The sequence below is a fragment of the Onychomys torridus genome, chromosome 14, assembly GCF_903995425.1.
Source record: "Onychomys torridus chromosome 14, mOncTor1.1, whole genome shotgun sequence".
NCBI classification, from domain to species: Eukaryota; Metazoa; Chordata; class Mammalia; order Rodentia; family Cricetidae; genus Onychomys; species Onychomys torridus.
In genome coordinates, this window is record NC_050456.1 from 79171246 (window position 1) to 79198287 (window position 27042).

A 27042-nucleotide genomic window follows, 5' to 3' on the forward strand; every position below is an offset into this window, starting at 1 on the left:
CAATCTCCTCGAGCGGCGCAGAGGGCGCCCCTCGGCCCTCGCCGCCGATTGGTAGTCGGCAGCAGGGGCGGGGACCTTGAGCTGATTGGAGAAGAGCGGTGCTGGGGCGGATACCACTCTCCGATTGGCTCGTGTTCCGAGCTGCGGTTGCGGATTGGGCTCCGGCGCTGTCATGGTGCCGGAGGGCGGGGCGGGGTGGCGCCCTGTGTGGGCTCAGCGCTGGCGGTGGCGTGAGGGGCTCTGGCGGAGACATGTCCTCGGGGGTGGCCGCGCGCTGCGACGCCAAGAAGCTTGTGCGCTCGCCCAGCGGCCTGCGCATGGTGCCAGAGCACCGCGCCTTCGGAAGCCCGTTCGGCTTGGAGGAGCCGCAGTGGGTCCCGGACAAGGAGGTGAGTCCGAGCCCTTGCGTCCCCAGCCAGAGCCTGGGCGTCTCCCGCCTCCGCCCTCGGGGCGCTCGGCCGCGGCTCCCGTCGTGTCGTCCCCGCCGTCCCCGCGGCCCTGCGGGGGCGGTGTCTGTGCCCTGGCGGTCATTGGCTGCGCGGTGCAGAGCCGGGGGGCGGTGGAGCGGCCGACCGGTGGGCTGGAGTGGGTCGGTGGCGGCGAGGGTGAGGGAGTCGGCCCCTCCTGCTGCCTGCTGGAGGTGCGGTGCCCCGAGTTTGCAGGCTTCCGAGTTCTGAACGCTGCAGAGCTTGGCCACTTGGGAGAAAATGGGAGCACTTCATGCATTCCATGCGAGTTTATTTCAGAGTCAATTAGAAGGCATCTGCGTTAAGTACTGGTGATTTTTGTATACTTAAAACTTTTTACGTTGATTTATTCGTGTGTGTATGTGCCTTTGCCCCCATGCCACAGCGCGCGCGTGTAGATTCAGAGGACCACTTGTGGAAGGTAGTTTTCTTCCACTATGTGGGTCCCAGGGGTGGAGCTCGGGTCTCAGGCGTGGCAGCACGTGCCTTTACTTCGTGAGCCATCTCAGTGGCCATTGTAAGTTCATTCATTCATTCTATTTTTCCTTAAAGTGGGTCTTCACTGTATAACCCTGGCTGTTCTGGAACTCCCTACATACACAGTATGGCCTAGAACTCAAATAGATATACCCGCCTCTGCCTGGTGCTAGGCATGCACTACCTGTTGCTATGTTGGCCTCGAACTCACCCTGCGTGGTGGGATTAAAGGTGCGCTCCATCACACCTGGCCTCCTCCCAATTTTCTTAAGTTGGATTCTGTGTTCAGAACTCTAGTCAGCTGCTCCGTCTCCCCTGTGGCTCTCATCCGTAAGTAGGTGAGGCCCGCAGCTGCCTAGAGCAAGGCCAGCGTTCTTGGAACAGTGGGCACAGGGGCTGGAGAACCCACCTGTGCGACCAGACGCTGCAGCTGCCTGCCCTCGCCACTCCCCTTCCCAACTCTGAAATTACTCGAGAGTTCCTAAAGAGAAGGTTCATGTCAGTACTCACTTCTTAGAGCCCTGAAAGGGGGCCTAGACTGGGTTGTATGTTCCTGGGTATGCTGGGCATGTCACTGAGCTCATGTCTGTAAAGATAACTGAGCACAACACTGAGTGCTCCTTACACCCCTGAACTGTGTAATGGGTAAGGTTAAGGCATGGTTTAGGTAGATGTCTGAGTTCAGGGTCAGCCTGGACTATGTACTGAATTCAGGCCAGCCAGGGCTACACAGTAAGACCCTGTCTTAAAATGCCCCAAATAAAGGGGAGTTGGGTGAGATTGGGACACAGCCTGTAACTCTGTAACTCCAGCCCTTGGAAGACTGAGACAGGATAATAGAGTTTATGACCAGCCTGGGCTACACAACTGTTTCAAAACAACAAAGATCAGGTGCTGGGGAGATAGATGGCGTAGTGGGTAAAAGCGGGTGTTGTGAATGAGTTTCAGTGTTAACACTGAACTGGGCAGGCATAACTGTTTACAGGAGAGCCCAGTAAAGCAGAGATTGAAATAGGGGACGTGTGTGTATGTGTGTGTGTGTGTGTGTGTGTGTGTGTGTGTGTGTGTGAGAGAGAGAGAGAGAGAGAGAGAGAGAGAGAGAGAGAGGGGTATAGAGTCCAGTTGGGGGTGGGAAGCCATGCTGTGGGGAACAGGAGAAGTTGAGGCTCTTGGGAAAGTGTTCTCACTGGCTCTAGACTAGCTTTCTCAAGATTTTCCCTGTTGCTCTCCAAGGAGCCTTTAAGTTAGGTGTTTTTACCTGATGCAATCTTTATATCAGACTTTATAAGTTACTCCCCATAAAATCTGGACTGGCAGAAATGCCATGTCCATGCCAAGATGGGAGGGGAGGTTCTGTGACAGGTAACTGTACCGAGGAGGAGGAGGGCATGGGCTCTGTGTCCCAGGTCAGGCAGAAAGGGCTTTGCTTTGTGGGAGTGACCAAGGCCAGAAGAGAGGGCCCAGACAAGCGGAGGTGGCAGGCTCCCACAGAAGGTAGGGTGGGGAGGGCTTGCTCAGGGCCTGATGGAGGAGATTGGCTGCTCTGCAGTCCAGTCAGGAATCAGGCCTTCACCGTACTTGGCATTTGAGAACCCAGTTCAGCCTTATGGGGTAAAGAATGGGGATCTGGAGTGCCTGCCAAACCTGGCCTGGTGCTGCGCCCCAGGGGGCCTGTGCCCGTGATCTTGGTTGGTCCTGGGGGAAGGCTGGGATCACACAGTTGTTTCACAAGGATCACAGTGTAAAGTTCACCTTGTGCTCTTCCAAGAGCCTCCCTGTGTGTTCTAGCTCTGTGACCAGCAGCCGTATGACAGGGCTGGCCGGAGGCTTCGGTCCCTTGGCTGAGATTGAGATAAACGTCAGGAGAAAGTTCCTGCTCTGCTACCAGGCTTTAATTAGCTTCTCCATTCATCATCTCTGAGTTGAGTTGGTGGACAACTCTGTAAACTAGAAGCCTGATAGGGGTCCCTGAGACGGAACCGCACTCTGGGGCAGCTGGCTTCCAGCCCGCCGACAGTCTTGTTTCTTCCTTGGCTCATGCTTATATGTGTATGTCGGCTCTTTGCTTTCTTTCGGTGCCTGAAGAGGGTGTGGGGTCCCTAGAACTGGAGTTGTGAGCCACCATGTACTTTCTAGGTACCGAACTCAGGTTCTCTGCAAGAGCAGCAAGTGTTCTCGGGTGCTGAGCTACTTCCATAGCTCCTGAACTGTTGTTTTGTTTAAACAACTCATTGGCTTCCTGTTGATTAATAGTCTTTGGCATTGGTGTGTGTGTGTTTGTGTGGGTGTGTGCATATGTGAGTAGAGGCCAGGCTTCAGGTTGTTCCTTCAGTCATTCACTATCTTACCTTTTCAGACAGTCTCTCACTGAATCTGGAGCTCACCTATTGGCTGGACTGGCTGCCCAGTGAACTCAGGGATCTGCTTTTCTCTGCCCAGTGCTGGGATTACTAGGTGCACGTTCCTGTGCTCAGCTTTTCTGGGGTGTGTTCGGGGATCTGAACTCAGATCTCCAAGCTTGTGTGGCCAGTACTTTACCCACTGAGCCATCTCCCAACACCCCCCTTTTTTAACTTTAATTTTTTATCATTGTGTATAAGTGTATATGGTGTATGTGTGTATATGTGCCTGCAGGCATGCATGTATTCCCCTGCACGTGTAGAAGTCAGAGGATAACTTTGAGGGCCAGTTCATTCCTATTGCCATGGAATCTGGGCTTGAACCCAAGCCTGACAGCAAGCACTTTACCCTTTGAAGCCATCTTGCTAGGCCCTCTTTTTTTATTGTTTCTGTTTTTTTGTTTTTTTTGTTTGAGACAAAGGCTCACATAGTTGTCTGGGCTGGTCTTCTGATTTTAGTAGTTTGGGCTTGCCTTGAATTTGTGATCCTTCTGCTTCGTCTCCTAAGCAGCTGCAACTGCAGATGTCAGCCACCCCCAAGGCCCAGCTAGGTTACTTGATCTTGTGATCCAGAGCCTGATGCACTGGCCCATGGGCCAGCAGTTTTTACACAATGGTGGATTAAGGACAGTGGGGTCAGGGTTGTCTCATGGCTCCTTCCTCAAAGGGAGGAAGGTAGATGTTTGTCTTAAATGCTGGTTTGTGTTTTTTTTTTTATTTTTTTATTTTTAATGTGTCTGAATGTTTGCCTGCATGTGTGTATGTGCACCATGTGTGTGCCTGGTGCCCATAGAGGTCAGAAGGGGTCATTGGATCCCCTGGAACTGGAGTTACAAATGGTTCATCATGTGGGAGCCGAAAATCGAACCCAGGTTCTCTGCAAGAGCAACAAGTGCTCTTAACCTCTGAGCCATCCCTCTAGTCCTTTAACACCCACTTAAGCTTACAGTGTTATTTTGAGACTACATTCACCTTGTGCTATCCTATCTGCTGTCAGATGTCCCTGAAGCTGTGGGTAGGAGGCTGATCCCAAAGAGCTGGAATGTTGGCCCCTGAAGTGTGGGCTGTGGAGGGGAGGTGGGACTCCACCTTCTCAGTACTCCTGACCTAGCTCTGGTTTTGCCCTGGGTCCCTCTGTTTCTTTCTTCTCAAGGCTGTCTCACTTAGCTGGAAGACCTTCTGAGCGGGTGCCACTGGGTCAGTCTTGCATAGACCAACATTGAATCAGCAGGTGCTCTGGGGACCTGGTGCTGGGAAGGGGGCATAGGTGGAGATTTTCTGGGTGGGCTCACTCTTACCTGTCCTGTCTCTTTGTCCTTCCCTGTCTCCAGCTTCTTCCCCATCTCTGGAAGGTGGGAAGCACAAGGCACCATGGAGCGCAGGGAGCACTGCAGCCTGCCCCACCCAGGCCATGAGTAGAGTCTGCTAGCCTTGGCCAGAGGCTCAGACAGCAGGTGGGTCTCATGGGGCCACTGCTCAAGCCGATTCTCTCTCTACCCTCGGTCTCCTCTGTTCCTGGGCCATGCATGCAGGGTCCCTAAGCTGCTGGCTGTACGGGTTGCCCAGTCTGCTCCTCTGGTCTCAGTTCTGGCATCAGTGCCCCGTAACAGAGGTCTGACACGGTGTGAAGTGACGCCTGCTGCAGACAGCTGTGCTGCACAAGTGAGGCAGCAGGTTTCAGGGCATGGGGCAGTGTGTATCCTCGTCTGCTGAAATAGCTGTGTCCCGTGCAGGCCCAGATGGGGAGGAGCTGCAGCAGCTGCCCAGCTCCCCCAGGCAGGCCCCTCACGGGCTCAGGCGGATTCTGTGGCAGGACTTTAACCTTCGTAGCTTTATCCACTGTTAGTTAGTTCCTTATTCTCTTCTCATGTTAAATTGCTGGGCTGATAATTTGAAATTTCTTTTATTAATGAAATCAACAGGAAAATTGTTTAAAAATCTGTCCATTTTCTGAATAAGCACACTGATTATGCTTTCGTTATTTTGAGACAGTCTTACTATGTATCTCAAGCTGTTCTCAAACTTACTATGTGGTTATGAGTAACCTCGGACTTGAAATGATCCTCCTGCCTCAGCATGGGATTGTAGACTTGAACTAAGCCTGGGAGTGTGAGGAGCTGGGTGGGAAGCCATGAGCAGAGGGAGTACACTGTGACAGTGGCTGAGGGTGAAGACAGTGTGGCTTTTAGGAGGAAAGTGGGGAAACCCAGATTATATGTGCAGCCACCTCAGGGATGGGACTCGGGGAGGATGGGAGGAGACTGGCAGCCCCTGTGTACAGGTGACCAGTCTGGACAATGAGGTACTGCCCTTGGAGTCACCAGCCATTGTTAGTTCTTGCTCTTACATTCTCTACCTTTTTTTAAAATTTCCACCTCCAGCTTTTTTCCCACCTCTACTTTTTTTTTATTTTTTTTATTTTTTTAAGATTTATTGCCGGGCGGTTGGGAGGCAGAGGCAGGCGGATCTCTGTGAGTTTGAGGCCAGCCTGGTCTACAGAGCTAGTCCAGGACAGAGAAACCCTGTCTCAAAAAAACCAAAAGAAAAAAAAAAAAGATTTATTTATTATATATACAGTGTTCTGCCTGTATGTATGCCTACACGCCAGAAGAGGGCACCAGATCTCATGATAGATGGTAGTGAACCACCATGTGGTAGCTGGGAACTGAACTCAGGTCCTCTGGAAGAGCAGCCAGTGCTCTTAACTTCTGAGCCATCTCTCCAGCCCCCCACCTCCACTTTTTAAAAGAAAAAAAAAATGATGGTGGAGAATAAAAATCAAAGGGCCCGTTCAACCTTTCCAAACCCCAGGCATGAAAGAGGCCAAAGACAGGAAAGAGAGCTCTGCATTAAGAGGGTGGCAGAGAGACCTAAGGTGTCCCTTGGGTCCTAGGACCAAAGCCATCTAGAGATAAATGGGACCGTGAGGTAGAGGAACTGGGATTCTAGAAGGAGCTACAGGTGTTCTGGTACCTCAGGGAGGAGCCAGTACTCATGGGCCCGCAGGCATCAGGGATGGTGCAGGCATCAGGCATGGTGCAGGGAGCACCAGCAGGAGGACCAACAGGAGGACCAGCTCTGTAGGCTGGCAGGTCTGACAGGTAGAGGGCAGCACAGTGCCTGACACAGCCGCCCAGGCCAGGGGTGTGTTCACTCAGTAACAAATGTGTCACACTGGATCCTAAATACTCCACTACAGTGTGTGTGTGGGGGGGACTGGGCATGGCAGGGTACACCTATAATCCTCTACACCAGGGAGGCAGAGATAGGCAGATTCCTGGGATTCACTGACCAGCTAGCCTAGCCTGCTTGGCAAACTGTAGTCCACTGAGAGACCCTACCTCCAAAAACACTTGAGATTGACCTCTAGTTTCCACATGGGAGCGCGCGCGCGCGCGTGAACGCGCGCGCACACACACACACACACACACACACACACACACACACACACCTTTAGCTGATCTGAACACAGCATTGCAAGTTGCCCCAGGGAACCTGAGGCCAGGGTGGCCTAGGGACTATAAATATATAGCTTCTCTCACAGAACTGGTAGTACTGTGACTTCCTTGTATAATCGCACTGACCACTGTGTAGTTCTTGTAGCCGACATCCAAGTCAAGGAAGACACCACATTGTAGCAGGGACTTGATGCTGTTCAAACTGTGGCATGCTCATGAACAGTCAAGAATCTGAGGGCAAAGGCCTCTGACAGCTGCTTACTGGCCTTTGGACAGCTCCAGAGGCTGGGATGGGCCAGGCATGGCCTCCAAGACCAGAAACCAGAATAAGAACAGCTAGGAAACAAAATGCTAGCCATGAGATCTCAGAAATGTAGAAGCTCTCTGTGGCACAGTGAGTGATCCGTGGCGCTCACTAGGGCTGGAAGAACCTCAATCTTGGTATCTCTGTCCTTGCTGCAGTGATGCCCCAAAGGGTCCCTGTTCTCCCTCAGTGAAAGGATATTGAGCATGGCCCCAAGGATTCCTCAGAGGCACCTGCAGAGGCTTGGTGTTGGCCTCTGTCATGAAGCCAGCCCCCTCATCAGATAGGAATTTGTGTGTTTTATGGAACACATGTGCATCAGCCTAGGGCTGGGCATGTGATCTGTAGGTCCAAGTTCAAGGGAAGAGCTGCAGGCTCTTGGGTGATGGTCCCATGTTCTGGGCCATTTCTCTGTGTGTGGATCTTCCAGAATCTGCCTGTGACAAGGCCAAGGTCAGGCTGTCAGTGGGGTGAGGAGGAATCCTCCAAACATCACCTGATGTAGCAAGGGAGAAGAGTGAAGAGCCGCCTGCACATGTGTAGGTAGCAAGGACCTGGGATTCGTGGGTAACGGGTTCTGTTTTGTGTGGTCCCAGCTACATTCAGACCTGATGGCCTGTGCTGCAGAAGGTACCTAGTGGTCGTGTGGTGTGGGAGCCCATAGGGGTTTCCTAGTGAGATTGCATTACCTAGCAGGGCTGTGTAAGGGGATGGCTGGACCACGTGCGTGCATACCAGGTGTTTGGAAGGGTCTGCACTTGGCTGTGCTAGGGGGAGGTCTTTTGCTCCACCCTTTGGCATTCCTTTAAAAAGCCCTTTAGAAGAGACAGAAGGGGCCAGTGGATAAGGATCCAGCCTCTCCCGAGGCTGTCCTGTGTTTCTGTCTCTCCCCTCTATATTTCTATCTAAGTCTCTTATCCCTCACTCCTCCTTTTTACCCTGGGGGAAAAGGTGGGGGCAAGTCCCCCCAGTATGGACCCCTGCTCCTCCTCTGTCATGTTGCCATGACAGAAAGCCTCTGATTGACCACACAGTGTGCTGACCAGCAGAGCCAGGGACTCATGAGTAGCTAGCTGTCCTGCCCCCATGCCAAGCCTTGTCAGGCCACTGTCAGCCCTCTGTCAGTGATGAGATCTGGAATGACCATTAGATTAAAAAGTCTTAGTCAAAATATGGCCCACTCAGTCTTTCATTTTTTTTTTTTCCTAGAATTTTCTAAAAAAAGATGTTCTAGGAAGGCAGACCAGTGAGCCATCTTTCTAAGCCCATAATATGCCCATTCAGCCCTGGCTGTCCTTGAACTCACAGAGATCTGCTTGCCTGTCTTCTGAGTGCTAGGATTCACTACGACTACCTGGCCCATCGTGGCCATTTCTTCCCCACTTCGCCTCTCCCCCCCTTCCCTCCCTCTCACCCTTCCTTCTTTCTCTCTCAATCCCTCCCACCCTCCTTTTTTTCTCCCTCAAGGTAGGGTTTCTCTGTGTAGCCCTGACTGTCCTGGAATTTACTCTGTAGACCAGGCTAGCCTTGAACTCAGATCCGCCTGCCTCTGCCTCCCAAGTGCTTGGATTAAAGGTGTGTGCCAGCACTGCCAGCCCATTATGCTATTTCTAATCCCATCCCTTTTTCGATATTTCAAGTCATTTTGGTCTTGTCTGTCTTCCTTCTTACTGGAAGGGAAAGGAAGTTCTCCGCACTGGGAATCTTCTCTCACTTCCCACCTGTGGGTTCTCAACCTTTAGCAGTTCTTAGTTCCCATCTCACAGGAAGCTTGTATTGTTCCCTTGTTTTCAGGTCACTACCTGTCACCATGGCAGATGCTCCCTGGTGTGGGAATTTTGGCATCTCTTCCCACCACTTTGCACATCACTTTGTACACGCCATGGCCCAGCGTCACTAGCACCTCCTGAGACTGGGGGGCTTTGTGTTCCAGGACTATGGATGTCTTGGTACATGGGACTTAGGACAAGTCTATCATAATTCATCACGTAGTGACTTCATTTTCATGGAAAAAGTCTCCTTCCATGGATTAGCAGAATATTTATAGCTGGAATTACTCCTCCAGAGCCAGGTTTAAGCACCCTCTCCTGGGTGTGAGTGGGGACACTGAGGGAAGCTGTCAGTGATATCATTTCATACTTCCCCTCCCTCTAGAGAATGTAGGAGGCCAGTTAGTTCAGGCAGAACCTTCCCTGACCTGGGAGTTGTGTGCCTTTGGAGTTGGCCATCTGATGGTCACCAGACACTTTGTGCCAGGAAATCACCTGTACACTGAACATGGTGTTATTCCCGCTGGGCACTGTAGACACAGCTGGAGTCAGTGATTTCCGGTGGGCTGAACAGTGGCTGTCCATGAGTGGGAGGCTCATGAAACAGCATTCTCACCTGGGATACTTGGGAAGAAGTGCCATGACCGTTCCTCAGGACTCTAGCCCTCAGCTGGTTCTTCCAAGGTGCCTGCAGCCTCTTCAGTAGGAGTCCCAGAACTGCTGGGTACTCACTCCAGCAGTGAAGACTAGCCAGCCTCAATCCCATGGACACCTGGGCAGATAGCCCTATGCATGTATGTCAGGTTTTGGTAAACACGAGTCTTTAAAAACCTTTCTAGTTTTAATTATGTGCATGCAAGTGCAGGTGTCCATAGGCCAGAAGAGGGAGTCCATTTCTATAGAGCTGGAATTATAGGCAGTTGTGAGCTGCCTGATGTGAGCACTAGGAACTAAACTCAGGTCCTCTGGAAGATCAGCTGGTGCTCTTAACTGCTGAGCCATCTCTCCAGGCCCCAACAAGAGTGTTTTAAATACTGACAGTCTGCAGTGCAGGCTTGGCTGGGCCTGGGTTTCCCTGCTGTGCATCCTTCAGGTGTTCTTTCCTGGTTGGGCTGCTGTCCTGGGTACAGGATCAGGTCATCTCTGTTCTTACGTGTGATGGGTGCAGGCCTTCCCTCAGCACCACCAGCCTTCCTGACTTGCTCACTCTGTGTCCTGGGCTTGTGAGCTCCATGTGTCCAGTTAGCATGACTTGTTTCACAGTTCAGAAAGAAGGCAGTGGCCCTTGCCTGCTATACGATCCAGCCTTCTAGTGTGGGGTGAGCAGCTCAGGCAGATCTGAGTTTGTGGAGAGAATGTACTTCTTAAAGTCGTGGTGACCCTTGGAGTAACCAGCTGGTGGCCACAGAATCGAGGTCCTCAGAGTATCTAAAGACACAACCAGTATGTGTCTCCTTGGTTTGATGGCACTGGGTCATCTGGAGAGGATACTTCTTGTTGTGGGTCTTGCTATGAAACAGCCCCTCTGAACAGGATTTATACAGTGTATTGGATTCTGGGGTGGGAGATACTTCAAGCATGATGCAGACTCGGTGGCATACCCTGTTCTGCTTCTGAGGAGGAAGGCAAGCACCGTGAGAGTGGACTCAGCCCTCCTCACTGTTGAGGGGAACTGTGCAACCACCACCCTCTCCCCACATCTTTCATGCCATTGTAGTCTATGCTGTTCTCCTGCAAATTCCATTTGCACAGGAGACCATCTGCCCAACAGTCCAGTCTCAGAGCCCTTTGCTTCTCTCCTGTGTATAAGCCTCTTCAGGACATTTCAGGCCATACTGGACCTCTCGTCCTGTGTTCTGCTCTAGCTTTTTTCTCACAGGCCCTAGTCAGGTATGCATTTAGAGACAGCTTTATATCTCAGCTATCTAGAGCCCTACTTCTCAAGAAGATTCCCCATACTTTCCTTTGTCTCTAAAGCAGGCTTGACAAATCCTTTCCCCAGGGTAGGTCATTTATTGCTGTGGAGTGTCATGTTCACTTCACACCACTGGTCTTTGGCTCCTCTAACAGGATGAGGCAGCTAGAGTAAACTGCCCCTGCATACAGAGTCTGAAAGAACAAAGCCCTTCTGAATCTCAAGTCTGCTGCAAAAAAGTCAAACTGTATGCTTTTGCACCCTACAAAATAGTGGCTATCGGACATTCAGGCTAGGCCCCAGCTAGGGCGCCTGCAACCTTAAAGCTCCTAACCTAGAGCCTTGGGCTGTGGCCTGACCAGTCTTGTCTGGCTTCTGAGCTGGACACTGAACTCGGGCTGTCCTGCCTTGCTGTTCCATAGTCTGCCTCTGCAGGCTGCTTATACTGGCAGAAAGTTGGCTTTCTTTGCACCCTTTCCTGGCACCTCAGCAATTAGCCAAGTGACAGATCTGGATTATAGTACTGTTATGTTCTCTCCTAGTGTCCAAGATGTATGCAGTGTGATGCCAAATTTGACTTTATCACCAGAAAGGTAAGCTGAGGCTGTGGGATGTGTGTGTCTGTGTGTCCCAATTCCTCAGAGGAGCTGGATCTTACAGGGGCATTCTGATAGTCTATTTCAGTTACTGGTGTAGCTCCCCAACAGGCAGTACTGAGCTCCAAGGAGGCTCAGAGACAGCAAGTACTGGGCAGCAAGAAGTTGAAGGAATTAAGGGCTTGGGTTGTAGCTGAGTGATTGAATGGCTTTCCTAGAATGTACAAAGCCCTGGGTTCAAACACTAGACAGACAGACAGACAGACACACAGACACACACACACCTACAGAGCGGGTGGCTCTTTCAGTTCACTTTTCCCAAGTGAGGCTGAGCTCTTTTGTGTCCAGCTGGGTTTGTGTGGAAGTGGCACACACAGCTACAGATGCATTCAGGGTCCTGACAGGACTGGCTAGCGGGGCGGGCCTGGTGTGTCTGTGCGACTCTACTCACTGCCCAACCTTCACCCTCATCAGCACCACTGCCGCCGCTGTGGGAAATGCTTCTGCGACAGGTGCTGCAGCCAGAAGGTGCCGCTCAGGCGCATGTGCTTCGTGGACCCAGTGCGCCAGTGTGCTGAATGTGCCCTGGTGTCTCACCGCGAGGCTGAGTTTTATGACAAGCAGCTCAAGGTGCTCCTAAGTGGTAAGTGACAGCATGTCCACTCACCATGCTTAAAACGTGGCCTGCTCCAAGGTGGTGTGTCTTGCCCTCTTCCCTACTTTCTTTTGGACTTTGGAGATGGAAATGTTCCGAGAGGTCAGTCTGACTCACTGGGCACTGCCACCAGATGGACAGGGTGTCATTGGTGGTCGAGACTGGCTTGGCTCTCAGAGGCCTGGAGACAAGCTGTAATAGGTGCAGATGCTGGTTCTGAAGCCCATCCAAGGAGCACGAGGGAGAAGAAAAGGGAGTGCTTTTGGGGTGTGGCCTGTCTCCACAGCTCTGCCAAGCAGCACAGCTTCTCAGGCTGCAGGCCTATGTGTACCCCACAGGCGAGGGCCAGCCTCTGCTCTGCCAATTGTTCTTGCCCAGTCTGCTCTAGAGTTAAATGATTTGGGCCTTGATGATGAACTCTCCTACTTGCCATCTTTGATGGTTATAACGAAGTTCACAGCTTTGTATGTGTGGCCGTGCCCTTAGTTCTACTTTATGTGGGTGGGCACTTTTCCTACATAATGTCTGTGCACCATGAGTCTGCCTCATGCCTACAGCAGTCAGAAGAAAACATCGGTTCTCCTGGAACTGGAGTTACAGGCAGTTCTAAGCCACCATGTGTGTGCTAGGAATTGAACCTAGGTTCTCTGAGAGAACAGTGCTCTTAACCACTGAGTCATCTCCAGCCCCAATCAATGTCTTTTTAAGCTTTTGAGACCCTTAATTCATTATTGCCTTTTTGCCTAACTGAAGGGATCCTTATTTGTGTCAGCCTGTCCTCTCCCATCTGGTAGCGGAGGAAGAAGGCGTTTCTGTCCTGAGCACATGGGTCTGGGGGCAGGGAGATAAAGCAGTAGGGTCCTGTGTAACCGCTTTGGTTTTGTCTTCCAAGGAGCTACCTTCCTTGTTACTTTTGGGAACTCAGAGAAGCCTGAGACTATGGTTTGTCGTCTTTCCAACAACCAGAGGTAAGAGGCGAAGTCCCACTGGCACTGGGCAGTGCTGTCACAGGCTTTACACCTCAGTCTCATGACTTCTGTTTGTCGTAGATGCTTGATTCTGGATGGGGACAGTCATCATGAAATTGAGATTGCACATGTCTGTACCGTGCAGATTCTCACAGAAGGCTTCACTCCTGGAGGTACATGCCTTTCCTAAGCAGGAGGGTCTCTAGTACCTATATGGGCAACAGGAGGTACACTTGGTCCTAAGATGGCCTGCTGTGCTCTTCATCGGGACTTGTGTTAAGTCAATAACTTTAGGACCCACAGGAGGGAAGAGGGGATGATGAGGGAGATTGGCCTGGTGTGCCCATGGTATCCTGTCACTGAGATCACTTACTTACAGTAGATGGCTCCAATGCAGTGTCTGAGGCTCCAGACACGGTCTGTGGTGGGGGCTGATCCGGAGCCTCCCCTGCAGGAACCTGTGCAGCTAAGACCTTAGTGATCTCCTTGGTGAGCTTCAGTCTTAGCTCAGCCCTGCAGGCTGAACTGCATATCGCACATTCTCAACTTGCAGATTGATCTAACGCATCTTGCTTTCCATTTTCTGACTGACTCTCGGTTGTTTCTTCTTTGCACTGCCTGCCTACCTTCTTCAAGTAGAAAAAGACATTCACACTTACACCAGCCTCCTGGGGAGCCTGCCTGCCTCTGAAGGTCAGCCTCCATCCTCTCTGGGTCACTCTTTCCAGCATGCTATGGTATCTGTTCCTCCTCTGGCCCCTTTGCTTCTGTCCCTTGGGTGGATTCTGAAACTTGGGTTCACCTCTTTTGATTAAGAGAGTTATTAGGTCCAATATATGAATCTGTAAAGCATAAGTGAAAATGCCTGACAGAATAAAGTAACTTTGCCCAGTTCTCCCCAGGAGAAGTTACTCAAGCGCTGACAAGCCAGCCTGCAGTAGGCTGAGGCCAGGTGTGTAGGTAGTTTTTTGCTGATCAGGCAGCTGGTACATGCAGTGGGCAGCGGTTTTCACCACTGCACCCACAGTAGCTTGCCTGCAGGGATTCCTGGTTCTCAGTTCCTCCATCTCTGTCTCTTAAGGTAGTGGTAAGAGGGGCCCGCCTAATGGAATACAACAAGGAGGTGCATGGAGCAAGGGCAGGGTCTGGAAGTCCACTCAATACCTCCTCACCCCCCATCCCCCCAATCAGGAAGTCTGAGATCAAGGATGTACCATGCACATGCCTCTAGTGCTTTTAGAGAGCAGAACAATGTGTTGGTTCCCCTAGAACTGGAGTTACAAATGGTTGTGCCACCATTTGTAGGTGCCAGGAGCTGAACCTAGGTTCTCTACAAGAGCAATCAGTGCTCTTAATTGCAGAACCATCTCGATAAGCCCCCATTGGGGGGTAAAATTTTGATGGCCATGCAAAGCACAAAACAGCCACAGCCAACAGTGACGGTGGCCACATTTACGTACATTTTTATTTACAAAAGCTGATGGTTGACATAGCCCAGATAGGAAGTTCTGCAACAGGTTGGGTAGGGCAGCTCAGCCCGAGGCCTTCAGGTGTGTTTCTAGGCTTTTGAATTAGAACTTAGTTCAGATAGCCTTTGGGTGGGCCCAGCCCTCTTAGCCAGAGCTTTTGCAGGCAAGGAAGTCAGGCCTCTTCCTGACTATGGTCTGTATGTTCAATTCACCTCACCGGCCAGTGGGACCCAGGCTGTTTTGATTTAGAATTAATATCTGATTAGAGGTGGGTCATTTCTCAAAATGTTTTTTTTTCTGGTAACCATGAGGCTAATAACCATGCCTGACAGAACTGATCTGTGTCTCAAGTTGCTTGTTTCTAGGGCACAGCCTAAATTCAAATTATTATGCTTAGTGCAGCTGGTCATAGCCCAGAGATGGAGCTGTGGCTTGGCAGGCTGACCCCCAACATTCTCCCTGGGGTGCTGTGAGCTGTGGAAGAGGAGGCACCTGGCAGGGTAGTGTGCCCTTGCTCCTGCTGTAACAGTCTGCTCAGCTGTGGCCTCCAGGCAGGACTCATGTGACTATCTGCTTGGCTTGTCTCCTGATGGCCAGGCCATTGCTAAAGTAGTTTCCATACTTCACTGCTCTAGTGAGTGAGTGTGTGTGTGTGTGTGTGTGTGTGTGTGTGTGTGTGTGTGTGTACGTACATGCATGCATGTGGTCTCTCTGAAGGTTGGAAGGAGAATGCCATGATCTAGAAGGCTTGGCAGCTTCTGGACTGTTGGGAGAACAGGACTCTATAAAGCTTAGTGATATGGTACCATTAGTTTATCCTGTTCCTGGGGATCACAAGTTTTCTATATCCCTTTCCCATTCTCTGTGCACATAGGTTCTCTGCAGAAGCAGGAGCTAGTATCATTTACCACTGCATGTTTCCAACAAGGCTGCTTCCTGAGCAGCACTCAGGCATTAGGATCCCATATGATACCTCATCTCCCTCCTCCAGCAGGCAGCACCCGAGCCACAGGGATGTTCCTGCAGTACACAGTGCCAGGGGCAGAGGCTGCAACACAGCTGAGGCTGATGGCTGGAGAGGATGCAAATGGCAGCAAGAGGCAGGCAGCAGCATGGCTGGCAGCCATGCACAAGGTACCATGGGCAGGGTTGGGGAGGCTGAGCTCATGGAATTAGAGACAAGTGTGTATTTCCCAAAAGGTTGCCACATAACTGGGATGCCCCTAGTTACTCTCCGAAAAGGCACATGGGCTCATCTCTGATCAGGCCCAGAACCAATCATGCTTTATGGTATTCTGCAGGCTACCAAGCTCCTCTATGAATCACGAGACCAGTAACTGCAAGGGAACTGAGCTCAGCACATCAGGTTACAAAGTCCAAGCTGCTTGCCCCTGCCTGAGCACTCAGGGCTCTGCTCTGTGTGTGCTTGGAAATGCAATTCAAGTATCTGGAAGCAGTGTTCGCTTATCTAGTGCAATATGTACACAGTTGATTAACGCTTTAAAGAGCTTACATTGTAGTGTATTGTTGGTACTTTCAGGGTTGGGAGAAGCTGCACTACAGTACTAAATCAGTTTTAGTATAACCTATACCAGGTTTATTAGAGATTTTTGGCCCTATTCCCAGAGAAACAAATTAGGTGGTGGTCACTCAGGGCCCTGGTTTAGCATTGGACCCTGCCTATCTCCAGTAGCCCATTTACAATGCCTTAGCCTGTTTATGACTCTCCGTTTATTTTGTCACTAATTTGGGGCAATGAACAATCCTTTTATATGTCACTAAGAGGAAGGCATCGCCTTTGTGTTTTCTATTTTTCACTTACTATTCACTTTATTAAAATGACTGTACAGTAATTTGTATATAAAGTGTATGATTAAAACTTATTTTGAAAGTACACAGCAGGCTCTGGCCTCACTTTGTGTAGCTGTCCTTCGTCCAGAACACAGACTCACAGCCAGGTGTGAGACAACAGTTTATTGTGCATGTCACACAGCATCGGTGGTGGTGGGATGGCAGAGGCTGTGCTGCTCACAGGGCATCACTTCTCAGTGCCACCCTGACTACACACAGCACTGTTCCCAAAGCCTACACACGGATTTACATGTAGTTATGCACAAGACTCACATGAAAAATAAAGCCTAAGGGCTTGTGTTTCAATGAGGAAGAAATATTTCCAACACAGTTCTGGTAGTTTTCAATGGCCTAGTTGAAAAATAACCTTAGTGTATAAAAAGCCTGTCCACAGAGTTCAAGCTCCAGAGTATAGAGCTGGCCTCACTTGGAATGCAGCCACAGTGACTGCATTCCAGCTGCCTGGTGGCTTTCCTGAACTGGGCCCTGCCCAGCTTCCTGTGTCTAACTGCACTCAGAACAGAATGAACTCATGCCACGAGGGGGCTAAAGATGACACTAAAAGCTGCAGGAATCAGATGACCCTGTGTGCTGAGGCATGTAAGTCCAGCCACAGCATGAGGTCATCAGGTTAACTAAACAGAACAGTTTCTAAATGGGCTCCTTTGGTAGTGAAAGGAAATCAAATTCTTTTGAGCGGGAATGTGAGAAAGGATGATGGTTTTGAGACTTTCCAAGGAGGGCAGGGCTGTAGCCAAAGCCGTCTGGTAGCAGCTTGCTTTTGCTGAAGGTTGGAGACATCAAACATGAGAAGGGGCCTTTGGGCCGCGTCAGTCAGCGCTTTGTCTTCATTGGCAACCGTCAGGGTTCATAGTTTAGGACTTCTTACTGGCAACAGGGGTGGGTGTTTTGGAACTGGATATTTATTTGGATTTACAGTAATTGGCAAAAATGCAGTCTTCTGAAGGCCCAAGTACTACCTGTCCAGTTCCTGCAGACTGGAAGGGCCTCACCTGGGAAGCTGGGATTCACATTGTGGATACTGTCTGCTAAAGTGAGCACCATGAGACTGGCCTAACTTCAGTTTTTCCAGGGCCACTGGAATCCTTTCCAATGAGACTGTGGTACTCCAGGGAAAGTTCAGGCAAGTGTTCGCTGCCGGGGCTTGATCCGTGGATACAACTGGGAAGCAACAGACAAGAGTTAGGGCAAAAAGATGACTGAGAAGGAATTAGCCTGTAGGTTCCTCTCCTGTCATCTCAGCAGCCTGCTCAGTCCACCTCAGCTGTCCTCTTCACAGAGACCCAGAGGATCCTGTCCCTCTTTTTATCACACCTGAAACCCTGTTCCTTTCTGTTAGGCCCCTGACAATGTAAGCTCCTCAGGTGCAAACACCTGTGCTTGTCATGGCAAACCTTCCTGCTAGATGCCAAGGCAAGTGAATAAGCGTCTGCCAGGCTTACCACAGCACCTGAAAGCAGAGGCAACCTTTCTACTAGAGGACAGACAGACACCATTATGAATGCAGCCTGGCTGACAACCCACACTGCTCCATTTTATAGGCTTTTGAGCAATCAGGTCTCTACCCCAGGCTGGCAGTTAACTTTTCCATCCTACCTCAGCCTTTAACATGCTAGGATTACAGAGGTTGGGGATTTAGCTCAGTGGTAGAGCACCTGCTTGGTCCCTGGGTTCAGTTGTCAGCTCAGGAGAGGGAAGGGGTTACAAAACAACCAAGCACTAGGATTACAGTGTGCGCTACTACACCCAGCTCTAGAGAATTCCAGGTCAGGGAGAACTATGTGGCGTGGCTTAGTACTTGCCAAAGTTCACCATGAGCAAAGCAGGTTGACTCTAAACTCCCCACATGCTCTGCCATGTGGAAAGCCACACTCTAGGGACTCAGGGGCTTGTCCACATACAGATCAGATTGCTAGGGCTTGGGAAAGTCTTTCATTCTACCCTGATGTCAGCAAAACTGAACCCATGCCCTGAATGTCTTTGTGATGTTTGTACAGGCACAAGGGCGGCTGACGTCCAGTATCTAAGGTCTAAGTGTGCTGAGTGCTTACTTACCCCTAGCAAGTTTTTGGGCACATAGCCCTCCCGGTCCCCAAGACGAGCCCACCACCACTCAGTCTCATTTTCATCTTTGCGCCTCAGGATGGTGATGGCATCCCCTTCATGGAAGGACAACTCATCGCTGTTCTGGGCCTCGTAGTCCCACAAAGCATACACAGTGCCTTTGTTCATCACTCCCAGCTTCTCTTGTACTCCTGGGACCAAAGAGAGGTTTTAGCAGAGGGTGGCCAACAGGGGTAAAGGTAAAACAAGTTAAGTCAAGAACGAACTTTTTGGGCAATCATCAGGTAGGGGAGCACATGGTGGCTTGTACCTTGGGTGTTGTAAGCATAAGGTTACACAAGGTCTACTTTCAGGCCTGTGCCATCATTGCTGAGAAACCTTTTTCTCTTAGCAGAGCCTGTGTGACAGCAGCCTCTTCCTCACATGGGCTGGGTTTGCCAGGGCCCTTGGGCCTGCCCAGCTTCATTAATACCCAAGAACGCTGTTGCCTGCCTTTGTTGTGGGAGTTCAGTATCAATGGTAGTTTGGCTGTTATTGCTTGTACCACTACACCAAACAGAGTAACTTCACAAAGGTATGTGGAACCAGTGACTTGTAACTGCTTAACAGAGGACATGGTTGAGCTCCTATATTTCTTACACTGGCTACAGCAACTTAGTTAGGATGCTTGAGGTGTGTAGATGGCCCCAAGCCAGCACAGAAGTAGAGCAGCCCTGCTTCAACTCATGCACCCAACAGCAAGTGTGTAGACCAGTGCTGCCTGGCTAAATGCAGGTCCCACTCCTGGGACCCCAGGGTATTCCACTCTCCCCCAGAAAAAGACAGATTTTCTCTGTGTAACTTTGGTTGTCCTGGTGCTCACTGTGTAGACCAGGCTGGCCTTGAACTCACAGAGATCCACCTGCCTCCGCCTCCCCGGTGCTGGAATTAAAGGTGTGCGCCACCATCGCACCCACTGTCCTCCTGAATCCAGGGCATTCTTTTTTATTTTAAAGATTTATTTATTTATTATGTATACACTGTTCTGCCTGCATGTATGCCTACACACCAGAAGAGGGCACCAGATCTCATTACAGGTGGTTGTGAGCCACCATGTGGTTGCTGGGAATTGAACTCAGGACCTCTGGAAGAGCAGCCAGTGCTCTTCACCTCTGAGCCATCCCTCCAGCCCTCCAGGGCATTCTTACTCTTCAGAAACTGGAACAGAATCTTCCTGATGTGGTTTTTGTTTAAGGCAGAGTCTTACTATGTAGGTCAAGTTGGCCTGAAGTTTGTGGTCTTCCTAAAGCTTTCTAAGTGTGAGCATTATAGGTTTGTACTACTCATACAAATGGAATTGTCAGATGTTTGGGGTGAGTGTAAAGGCAATGAACACTTAAGTGTGATCTGCTCACTGAGCCAGACTCTAGGCCAGCATATGGGACACAGTGCTGATTAGCCAGGGAAAGAGCTGAACATACCATATAGAAACTGAGAACACTGGATGTATCCCTCCTCCATCTCTTCACACTTGTCTGCAGCAGTCTCAATGTCACTGATGGTGGAGGCAAAGATAGCAGCTCCACTTTCCACCAGCTGCTTGCAGAGGTGGACACTGTTGCAAGAGGCAGCACAATGCAGTGGTGTCCTAGAACCAGAGGGGAAAATGTAAGTCTGGCATCACCCCGGGCTGCTTGGCTCCTGAGTAACACAAACCTCCAAGAATTTTGATGAAGGTACCATACCTTTGTGCCATGCATGTTTCTACGTATTTTGTTAATTTTATGTGTATGGGTGTTCTGCTTGCATGCATGTATGTGCATCATGTGCATGTAAAGGCCAGATGAGGGTGTCAGCTGATCTCCTGGGACTGGAGCACAGATGATTATGAGCTGTTATATAGGTGCTGGGAAGCAAATCTGGGTCCTTTGGAAGAACACCCAATGCTCTTAACCACTGAGGCATCCCCAGTTTTCAACTTGCTATTTGTTTTGTTTTTGAGGCAGAGTTTCTCTGTGTAGTTCTGCCTGTCCTGGAACTTGCTCTTATAGACCAGGCTGGCCTTGAACTCAGAGATCCGCTTGCCTCTGCCTCCTAAGTGCTGGGATTAAAGGTGTGTACCACCTCCTACTTCAGTTTTTTAAACCTTGTATCACTTCTTTTTGTAAGGTAGGGAAAGTGAGTCTTGGAGCCCTTCCACTTCCCACTCCCACGGTTCTCACCACCCGTCGCTGTCAGCAGCATTCACATTGACACCAAAGTCCAGCAGAAACTTCACGATGTGATGGTGGCCAGCACAGACAGCATTGTGCAGGGGTGTGATCCCTTCATCATTGGGTTTGCTAGGGTCTTCCACCTAGGACACAGAGCACGTGAAAGCCAGCCCTTTAAACTCCCAGCTGCACATGTGGGAGTATAGCTCACCTCGTAGATGATCCTCTGCACTAGATCAAACTCTCCTTCCAGAGAAGCATCTAGAAGCAGCGCCAGAGGGTTGAAGCGCACTCTCAGCCCATGTCCTGTTCGCTCTGAGTTAGGCTTTTTCAGGTTTGTCCGTTTGCTCTGTAGGGCAGCAAGCATTTTAGTGTCAGGTGACCTACCCTAGGCAAAGACCAATCCAAGACATTGCTGTGGGAAGGGGTGGCAGGAACGAAGGCAACAGTTCTCCAGAAGCAGCCCTGTGACGGCTCTACAAAGGTCTGGCCATGTGTAGAGTGGGGCTAGGTGAGCTGCTAACCACTCTAGGACTAGAGGGAGGGAGTGGTAGTGCACTGCTGGTCCAGAAGTCTGCTCATCCCTCTTGATCCCGTCTCAGAGATCCCATTAAGAAAGGCTTGTGTGGGATGGCAGTGTGGTGCACACCTTTGATCCCAGCACTCAGGAGGCAGAGGCAGGTGGATCTCTGAGTTTGCAACCAGCCTGGTCTACAGAGTGAGTTCCAGGACAGCCAGGGCTCCACAGTGAAAAACCAAAAAAGCAAGCCTTGTGTGGATTCCCTGAGATGGTCCCAAACCCTCTCTGCTGAGTCAGTATTGACCTCCTCAGGGAGGGTCATTGCTTCTCTCCCTATCTGTCTGTCTGTCTGTCTGTCACTGAGGTGTCAGTGTCAGCAAGCTTTCCAGGGTACCATGTCCTATGCTTTGACCCTCTGGTCTGTGGTCATCTGATTATCCTGTCCCCACATCTTAGTCTGCATGCAAGGGCATGCCTGGCTTTGGTCTAGCAAGGATACCCACCGCAGATGTTGCTGGAGGATGACTGACAGGGGAAAGAGGTGCTGGAGGGACTTGTTCCTCCTCTGAAGGAGCCTCAGCCACAGGACTTGGGATTTGTTCTGTGGAGGGTACTGTAGCCACATTGTTGTTATTGTCCTCAGTAGGCTCAGCAGTTTGAGTTGTTTGGGGGCAAATGAGCTCCTCTGGCTCAGGGGAAGGTAACTCATTATCGTTGGCATCTGAGGATGGGGCAAGCTCATCAGGAAGTGGGGCTGTGGGCCGGGGAGGGAGAGACTCATCCAAGTTGCCATTGGCATTGGTATTTCCATTGTCCACATCTGCTAAGGTGCCTACAAAGTCCTGTGAAGGGCTGGGCTGGTAGAAAGGGGTACCCTCCATGCCACCAGCCAGGGTGTTGAAGCGTTGATACAGCAACTTTTGGATGTTGGGGCCTCCAGGGCCCTCTGGCTCTGTGATAGAGCTGCGCTTCTTCAGGGGTCGGGGTGCGTTGGCCAGCTTCCTGCGGAGGGCCTCCAGGTCCGCATCACTCTGATAACGAAGTGGCGAGTGCACAATGGGTGTAAGTTTGGTGGGACTGAGTGGCCGTGGCAGGCTTTCCACTGTGCTGCCTTCTCCAGGTCCAGGAGGGCCTTCCTGTTCTGGCTCTTTCTCAGCACATTCTGAAGGAGGCTGAGGCTGTGTCGTGCCTGGGCCCAGTGGCCCATGAAGAAATGGCAAGGGTGATGGAGATGCTGACCCTGATGGCAGGACAGGCTTACCATATACTAGAAGAGAAACAAAGGACAGAACTTCATCCTTGCTGCTGTGATAGGATCTTCTCCCTGGCACTGACTTGATGACATAGAAGCTTCTATTGCTGGTGGGTTCTGATTTCTGAATCCTCAGCAAACCTTTTCCAAGACCCTCCACTCACTCCCTTTAAACTGGGTTTTATATTTGCTTGCACGACTGGGTTCTTTCTAAAGAGAAAGTTGTTGACCTGAGGTTCCCCACTCCAACAAGTCTGCTTAGTCTCCTGGCCAAGGAAAAATGCCAAATCCACCGAATCTGCATCTGAGTCCGGGACTGACTCAGGCAACATGGAAGATACTTACCTCTTTGGAGCAGGACACATGTGACCTATGGCTCAAATGCTTCTCTCATGGCCAGAACTGTGGCCACAGATCACACTACTTGGGAGGTCCTTGGCAGGTGATGGCTAAACACATCGAGGAGTCAAACTACAAGTTTGGATGCTGCAGCCCTGACCTGGACCATAGAACCTTCCAGCTAGGATGAGGCATGTAGGGCTGTGCTGTACCTTCTCAGTAGCCTCCCTAGAAGGCCCCTGTTCAATCACCCACTCCAGGCTGTCCCTCCTGGAAGCTCCTCACACTGCCCATGTCCAGGATGCTGACTTAGCAATGTCCAGCAGGTCCACCCCCCAATCACTGGATAACTAATGGCACAAGTTACCCTAAAGCCGGAGAAAAATAAAATTCCAGAAGTCTTATCCTTTTGGATTTACTACTGAGTGATATGTGGGTACCCAGGCAGGAAGTCACAGTGTGTGATTGCCTGCAAGATTACTGTGTGCCAGGTGGTGGCGGCGGCGCACACCTTTAATCCCAGCACTCGGGAGGCAGAGGCAGGCGGATCTCTGTGAGTTTCGAGGCCAGCCTGGGCTACAGAGCGAGTTCCAGGAAAGGTGCAAAACTACACAGAGAAACCCTGTCTCAAAAGAAAAAAAAAAATTACTGTGCATTTTGTCTCTTTATTTCCATCCCAAACTGGCACCCTATACTTTAAGTTTTATCCTAAGTAGCATGCAAGGACACAGATCTTAATTAAGGGATAACTTCCATTTCTGAAAGTATACAGCCAACATACCTGCTTTAACTGACTTGTTTAAGGTGCCATGCACTGGTGGCTGGTAATTCTTAGGTGGTGTGGCTTGCTGCAGGTACATGGAGTATATAGAACTTGAATTTACTGTCTGAGGTCCCTTCCTGGGAGACTGTGGCCTTGACCCTTTATCAGCCAGAAAAGGCCTAATGGCTACTGTCAATGGAAGCTCGGGTTTTCCATCTCCAGTTGGAAAGGCAGGTGGCCCCGCTGGTGGGTATGTGGGACTTGGTGGCACTGAGATCCTTTGCTGAATCTGCTGCGAGGAGCCAGGCTGGGGGGCGTTGCCTGCTGGAGCCAGTGGGGCAGGTTTCTGCCGACTTGGTGGGCCTGCACCAGGTCTGGGCAAGCTGCCTTCTTTCCTTCTCTCCAGGGAGCTTGTTGATCCTGGCCCCAGGGGCACAGGACTTGGGTATGTCCCATAACTTGGGGGTAGTGGCTTGCCTACACCAGGGATGGGAGGTGGCCCTTTGCCAATCTCGATGCCCTAAGTTTATAAGAAGAAAACACTTAGATTACTCTTAGGAAGGTTAAACATATTTCTATTCATTTACAACAGCACACAGTAGGATTTATAAGCCTTCAAAAGGACATAAGACACACTATCAGGCTCAATATTGATCTATACTTGAGCATGCTCAGGCCCCTAAGGACCAGTGGCTGTTTTGGACTCGGAGTGTAAGGTAGACAGTAACAGAGCTGACTTGTCTTCATGCTACCTCACACCCTTGAGCTGAAGATCAGAACAACAGGGAAACTCACTGGGGCAGATTAAAGCCAGATGACCTACCAGCTTTTCTGTAGCTCCCAGTGCTGGCAAGGGCAAAGGCTGGCTTGAGATGGCACCTTGCTTTAGAGCCCCCTCCATTCCTGAGTCCTTCCAGTCTCCACCAGCCATCTGAGTTGACTTCACTGAAGCAGAGTTCTGCTTTAATGTTGGCCAGTTTCCATCATTAGCTTGAAAAGAGCATATAATTTATGGGAAAAAAGTGTTGAAATTAGTTGAGCCAGAAACAAATACAGTACCGGGACTTCCATTACCTAAGCTGTCAACCAACGCCTGCATGCTTAATTAATTTGCTCAGAGCCCACAGACCTTTGCATAAGCCCAAGGAGTGATCTTGACTATCATCTGCCACTGTGACCAGCACTCACCAACACTGCAGCGAGGGCTGCATCACTGGAATATAGGGCAAGTCCAATATCCACAGCACACAACACAGCAGCACTTACATACCAAGCACTACTTGTACACACAATCACATACAGCAGCATGAAAAGACTTATCATTTGGCTTCATAATAGATTTGATTTGTATGATTTCCATTATTAGAATAAAATTTCTTTAGTGTGCGGAATTCCCTCTAAAACAATCTGTGACCTGATTGGGTAGCAGCAGGAGCAGCAGCTAACATTTTGTTGCGACGATCAGGAAGCCAGTCTTCAACCCCAAGTTTCCAGGAAATTCAGATTTGTTTATTACAGAGCATTTTCCAAACTGAAAAGGGGTGCACACACGTGGCCTGAAACTGAGTTAGCTGTATGCCCTGACTTAGGCCTTTGCTGCTCTCTGACATGCACAGGTGTGGGCCACTTTGGCTGCCCACTTCCAATCCCACAGCAGCTAGGCATGGGCAGGAATTTGCCATGAGTGGGGATAACTGAGCAGCAGCAAAGTAGTCATCTGCCATAACTGCTTCAAGTTCTAAGTGTAAATTGCTCCAGGATGTTCTGCAGGACCTACCAGACCAGTGGCATGTACCACAGCTGCTCTGCATGCTCTGGCTGGTTTGCACTATTCAGTAACTACAGTGCTAAGTCACAGGGCTCCAAGGCAGTGCTAACCCAGCACTGGTAAAATGTTTCAGAGCCTAACACAAACTATCACCTTTTTCCAGTCTGTCAGCCTCTTCCTGACAAGGGGGTGAGCTTTCTCTCCTTTTTGGTTGTGTGACTGGGAGTAAGGCTGTACAAAATACCAAACTCACTAGAGGCACCCAGGTGAAACTCAGCTTACTGGGAAGCAAGGCCAACTGTAGCCCATGGTGTGAGCAGCTGGGCTGGGCTTTACTGCTCTCAAGGTCATGGGGTATTTATGGTGCTCAGTAGCCTCAGAAATCCCATAGCAATGGGTAGTTTTATGGGAAGCAGCCATGAGAGGACTGAAAAACAACTTTTTTTTCAGGACAAGGCAGGTATCACAGGTGGCCACTTAGTATTTTGTATTGCAAAGCAAATGACCTTCAATTATGACTAGCCTCATGAGTAACTTTTTCTGAGTTGGGTTTCACTATGTTCCCAGCCTGGTCTAGAATTTTCAGTCCGCCTCCTTCAGCCTCCGTGTGTGCCACTATGCCCCACAGTTCACCTTAACTGTTCAGAAACAACCTATAACATAGCCCTTTCTGTGCCAGTGTCTGCCACTTGGTGTCTAACATTGTCTGGATGACCATGTATGGACCCCTTCCCTCGACTCCACACTGGATTAGAAGGGGCAGGTATATTAGCACAGAGGTGATTAACAGTCCTTTGTCAGTTTGGAAAAACAAATGATTGTTGATTCAGTTTGTGTTAGAGATCAAGCGTCCCAATAAGGCTGTCAGATGACATACAGTTTACAAGCAGGCTTTCAAAGTGTCGTGAGGAACTGCAGTCAGGCCCGACGTCCAGGTCTGACACTGTCCATGTGCTGATCACTCTACTTCTACTGTAGCCATCTGTGTAACACAGAACCAAGATTGCCAACCAGGGAGCAGAGGCCCCTAAAGAGAATTTCTCATCCTAGCTCCACAGCTGAGATCCTGGTCCCAGCTTGGGTTCACACAGGAAACCTGTGCAAACTGCTTTCAGCTACAATGGAAGGAATGTGGTTGAAAGGCAACTTCTGGCAACCTTATGAGGCTACTTAGTAGGGAGTGGGAAACAGGTGATGTTCTCGACTTGGAACTTTTGAAAGTTTTTCGAGACAGGATTTCTTCTATGTAGTTTTGGTACCTGCCCTGGATCTCACTCTGTAGACCAGGCTGGCCTTGAACTCATTGAGATCCACCTGGCTCTGCCTCCTGAGTGCTGGGAACTTTTAACAACCAAGTCAGCAGATGAGGACATAGCTCATTTGCCACTGAAACATTCACACACACTTACCATGGATAGGGGACTCACAACTGCTTACCAATGAATGATGCAATGAGGGGGTCAAGCTGAACACAGAATCCACCTGACTCTAATACCTGGTCATAAAGAGCTCTGGGTGAGGTTCTGGCCCATGAGGGTGGGGGAAACCCCCTTGGCTATAGTCAGAAGGAGCCAGAACGGCCGATATAACTGCATAGTAGGTGCCAAGCAACAGGAAGCAAAAATGCCTGGTGTGGTGCTACATGACTTTATCCCAGCACAGCAGAGGCAGGAGGATCTCTGTGAGCTCAAGGCCAGCCTGGTCTACATAGTGAGTTCCAGGCCAGTCAAGGCCACTTAGAGAAACCCTGTCTCAAACACAGCATCGCCCCCACCAAAAAAAGGCAAGCAACCAG

At 50.3% G+C, this 27042-nt stretch overlaps 2 protein-coding genes across 7 annotated transcripts in view; one reads left to right on the forward strand and one right to left on the reverse strand.

The window, feature by feature from the left end:
* The first annotated feature begins 181 nt into the window (after window positions 1–181).
* Window positions 182–16373, forward strand: Zfyve21 (zinc finger FYVE-type containing 21). 6 transcript variants are annotated; one of them, XM_036205694.1, is made up of 8 exons: window positions 182–389; window positions 11332–11382; window positions 11860–12028; window positions 12933–13008; window positions 13090–13181; window positions 13645–13701; window positions 15469–15611; window positions 15779–16373. In XM_036205694.1, the coding sequence occupies exons 1-8, from the start codon at window positions 252–254 to the stop codon at window positions 15812–15814; spliced, it is 762 nt and encodes a 253-aa protein (XP_036061587.1). In that variant the 5' UTR covers window positions 182–251; the 3' UTR covers window positions 15815–16373. The 6 variants fall into 6 exon arrangements, with proteins under 6 accessions (XP_036061587.1, XP_036061589.1, XP_036061588.1 ...); XM_036205696.1 differs by having other exon boundaries at window positions 15472–15611; XM_036205695.1 differs by having other exon boundaries at window positions 13648–13701.
* A 63-nt stretch (window positions 16374–16436) lies between these two features.
* Ppp1r13b (protein phosphatase 1 regulatory subunit 13B) overlaps window positions 16437–27042 on the reverse strand; it is a 77021-nt gene continuing 66415 nt past the window's right edge. Inside the window, exons 10-17 of the mRNA XM_036205693.1 lie at window positions 24303–24469; window positions 23498–23999; window positions 21629–22392; window positions 20817–20954; window positions 20615–20748; window positions 19874–20040; window positions 18405–18604; window positions 16437–17510 (exon numbers count right to left, since the gene is read on the reverse strand). Of these exons, the coding sequence (XP_036061586.1) occupies window positions 17469–17510; window positions 18405–18604; window positions 19874–20040; window positions 20615–20748; window positions 20817–20954; window positions 21629–22392; window positions 23498–23999; window positions 24303–24469 (2114 nt within the window). The 3' untranslated portion in view covers window positions 16437–17468. The remainder of the gene's footprint in view (window positions 17511–18404; window positions 18605–19873; window positions 20041–20614; window positions 20749–20816; window positions 20955–21628; window positions 22393–23497; window positions 24000–24302; window positions 24470–27042) is intronic.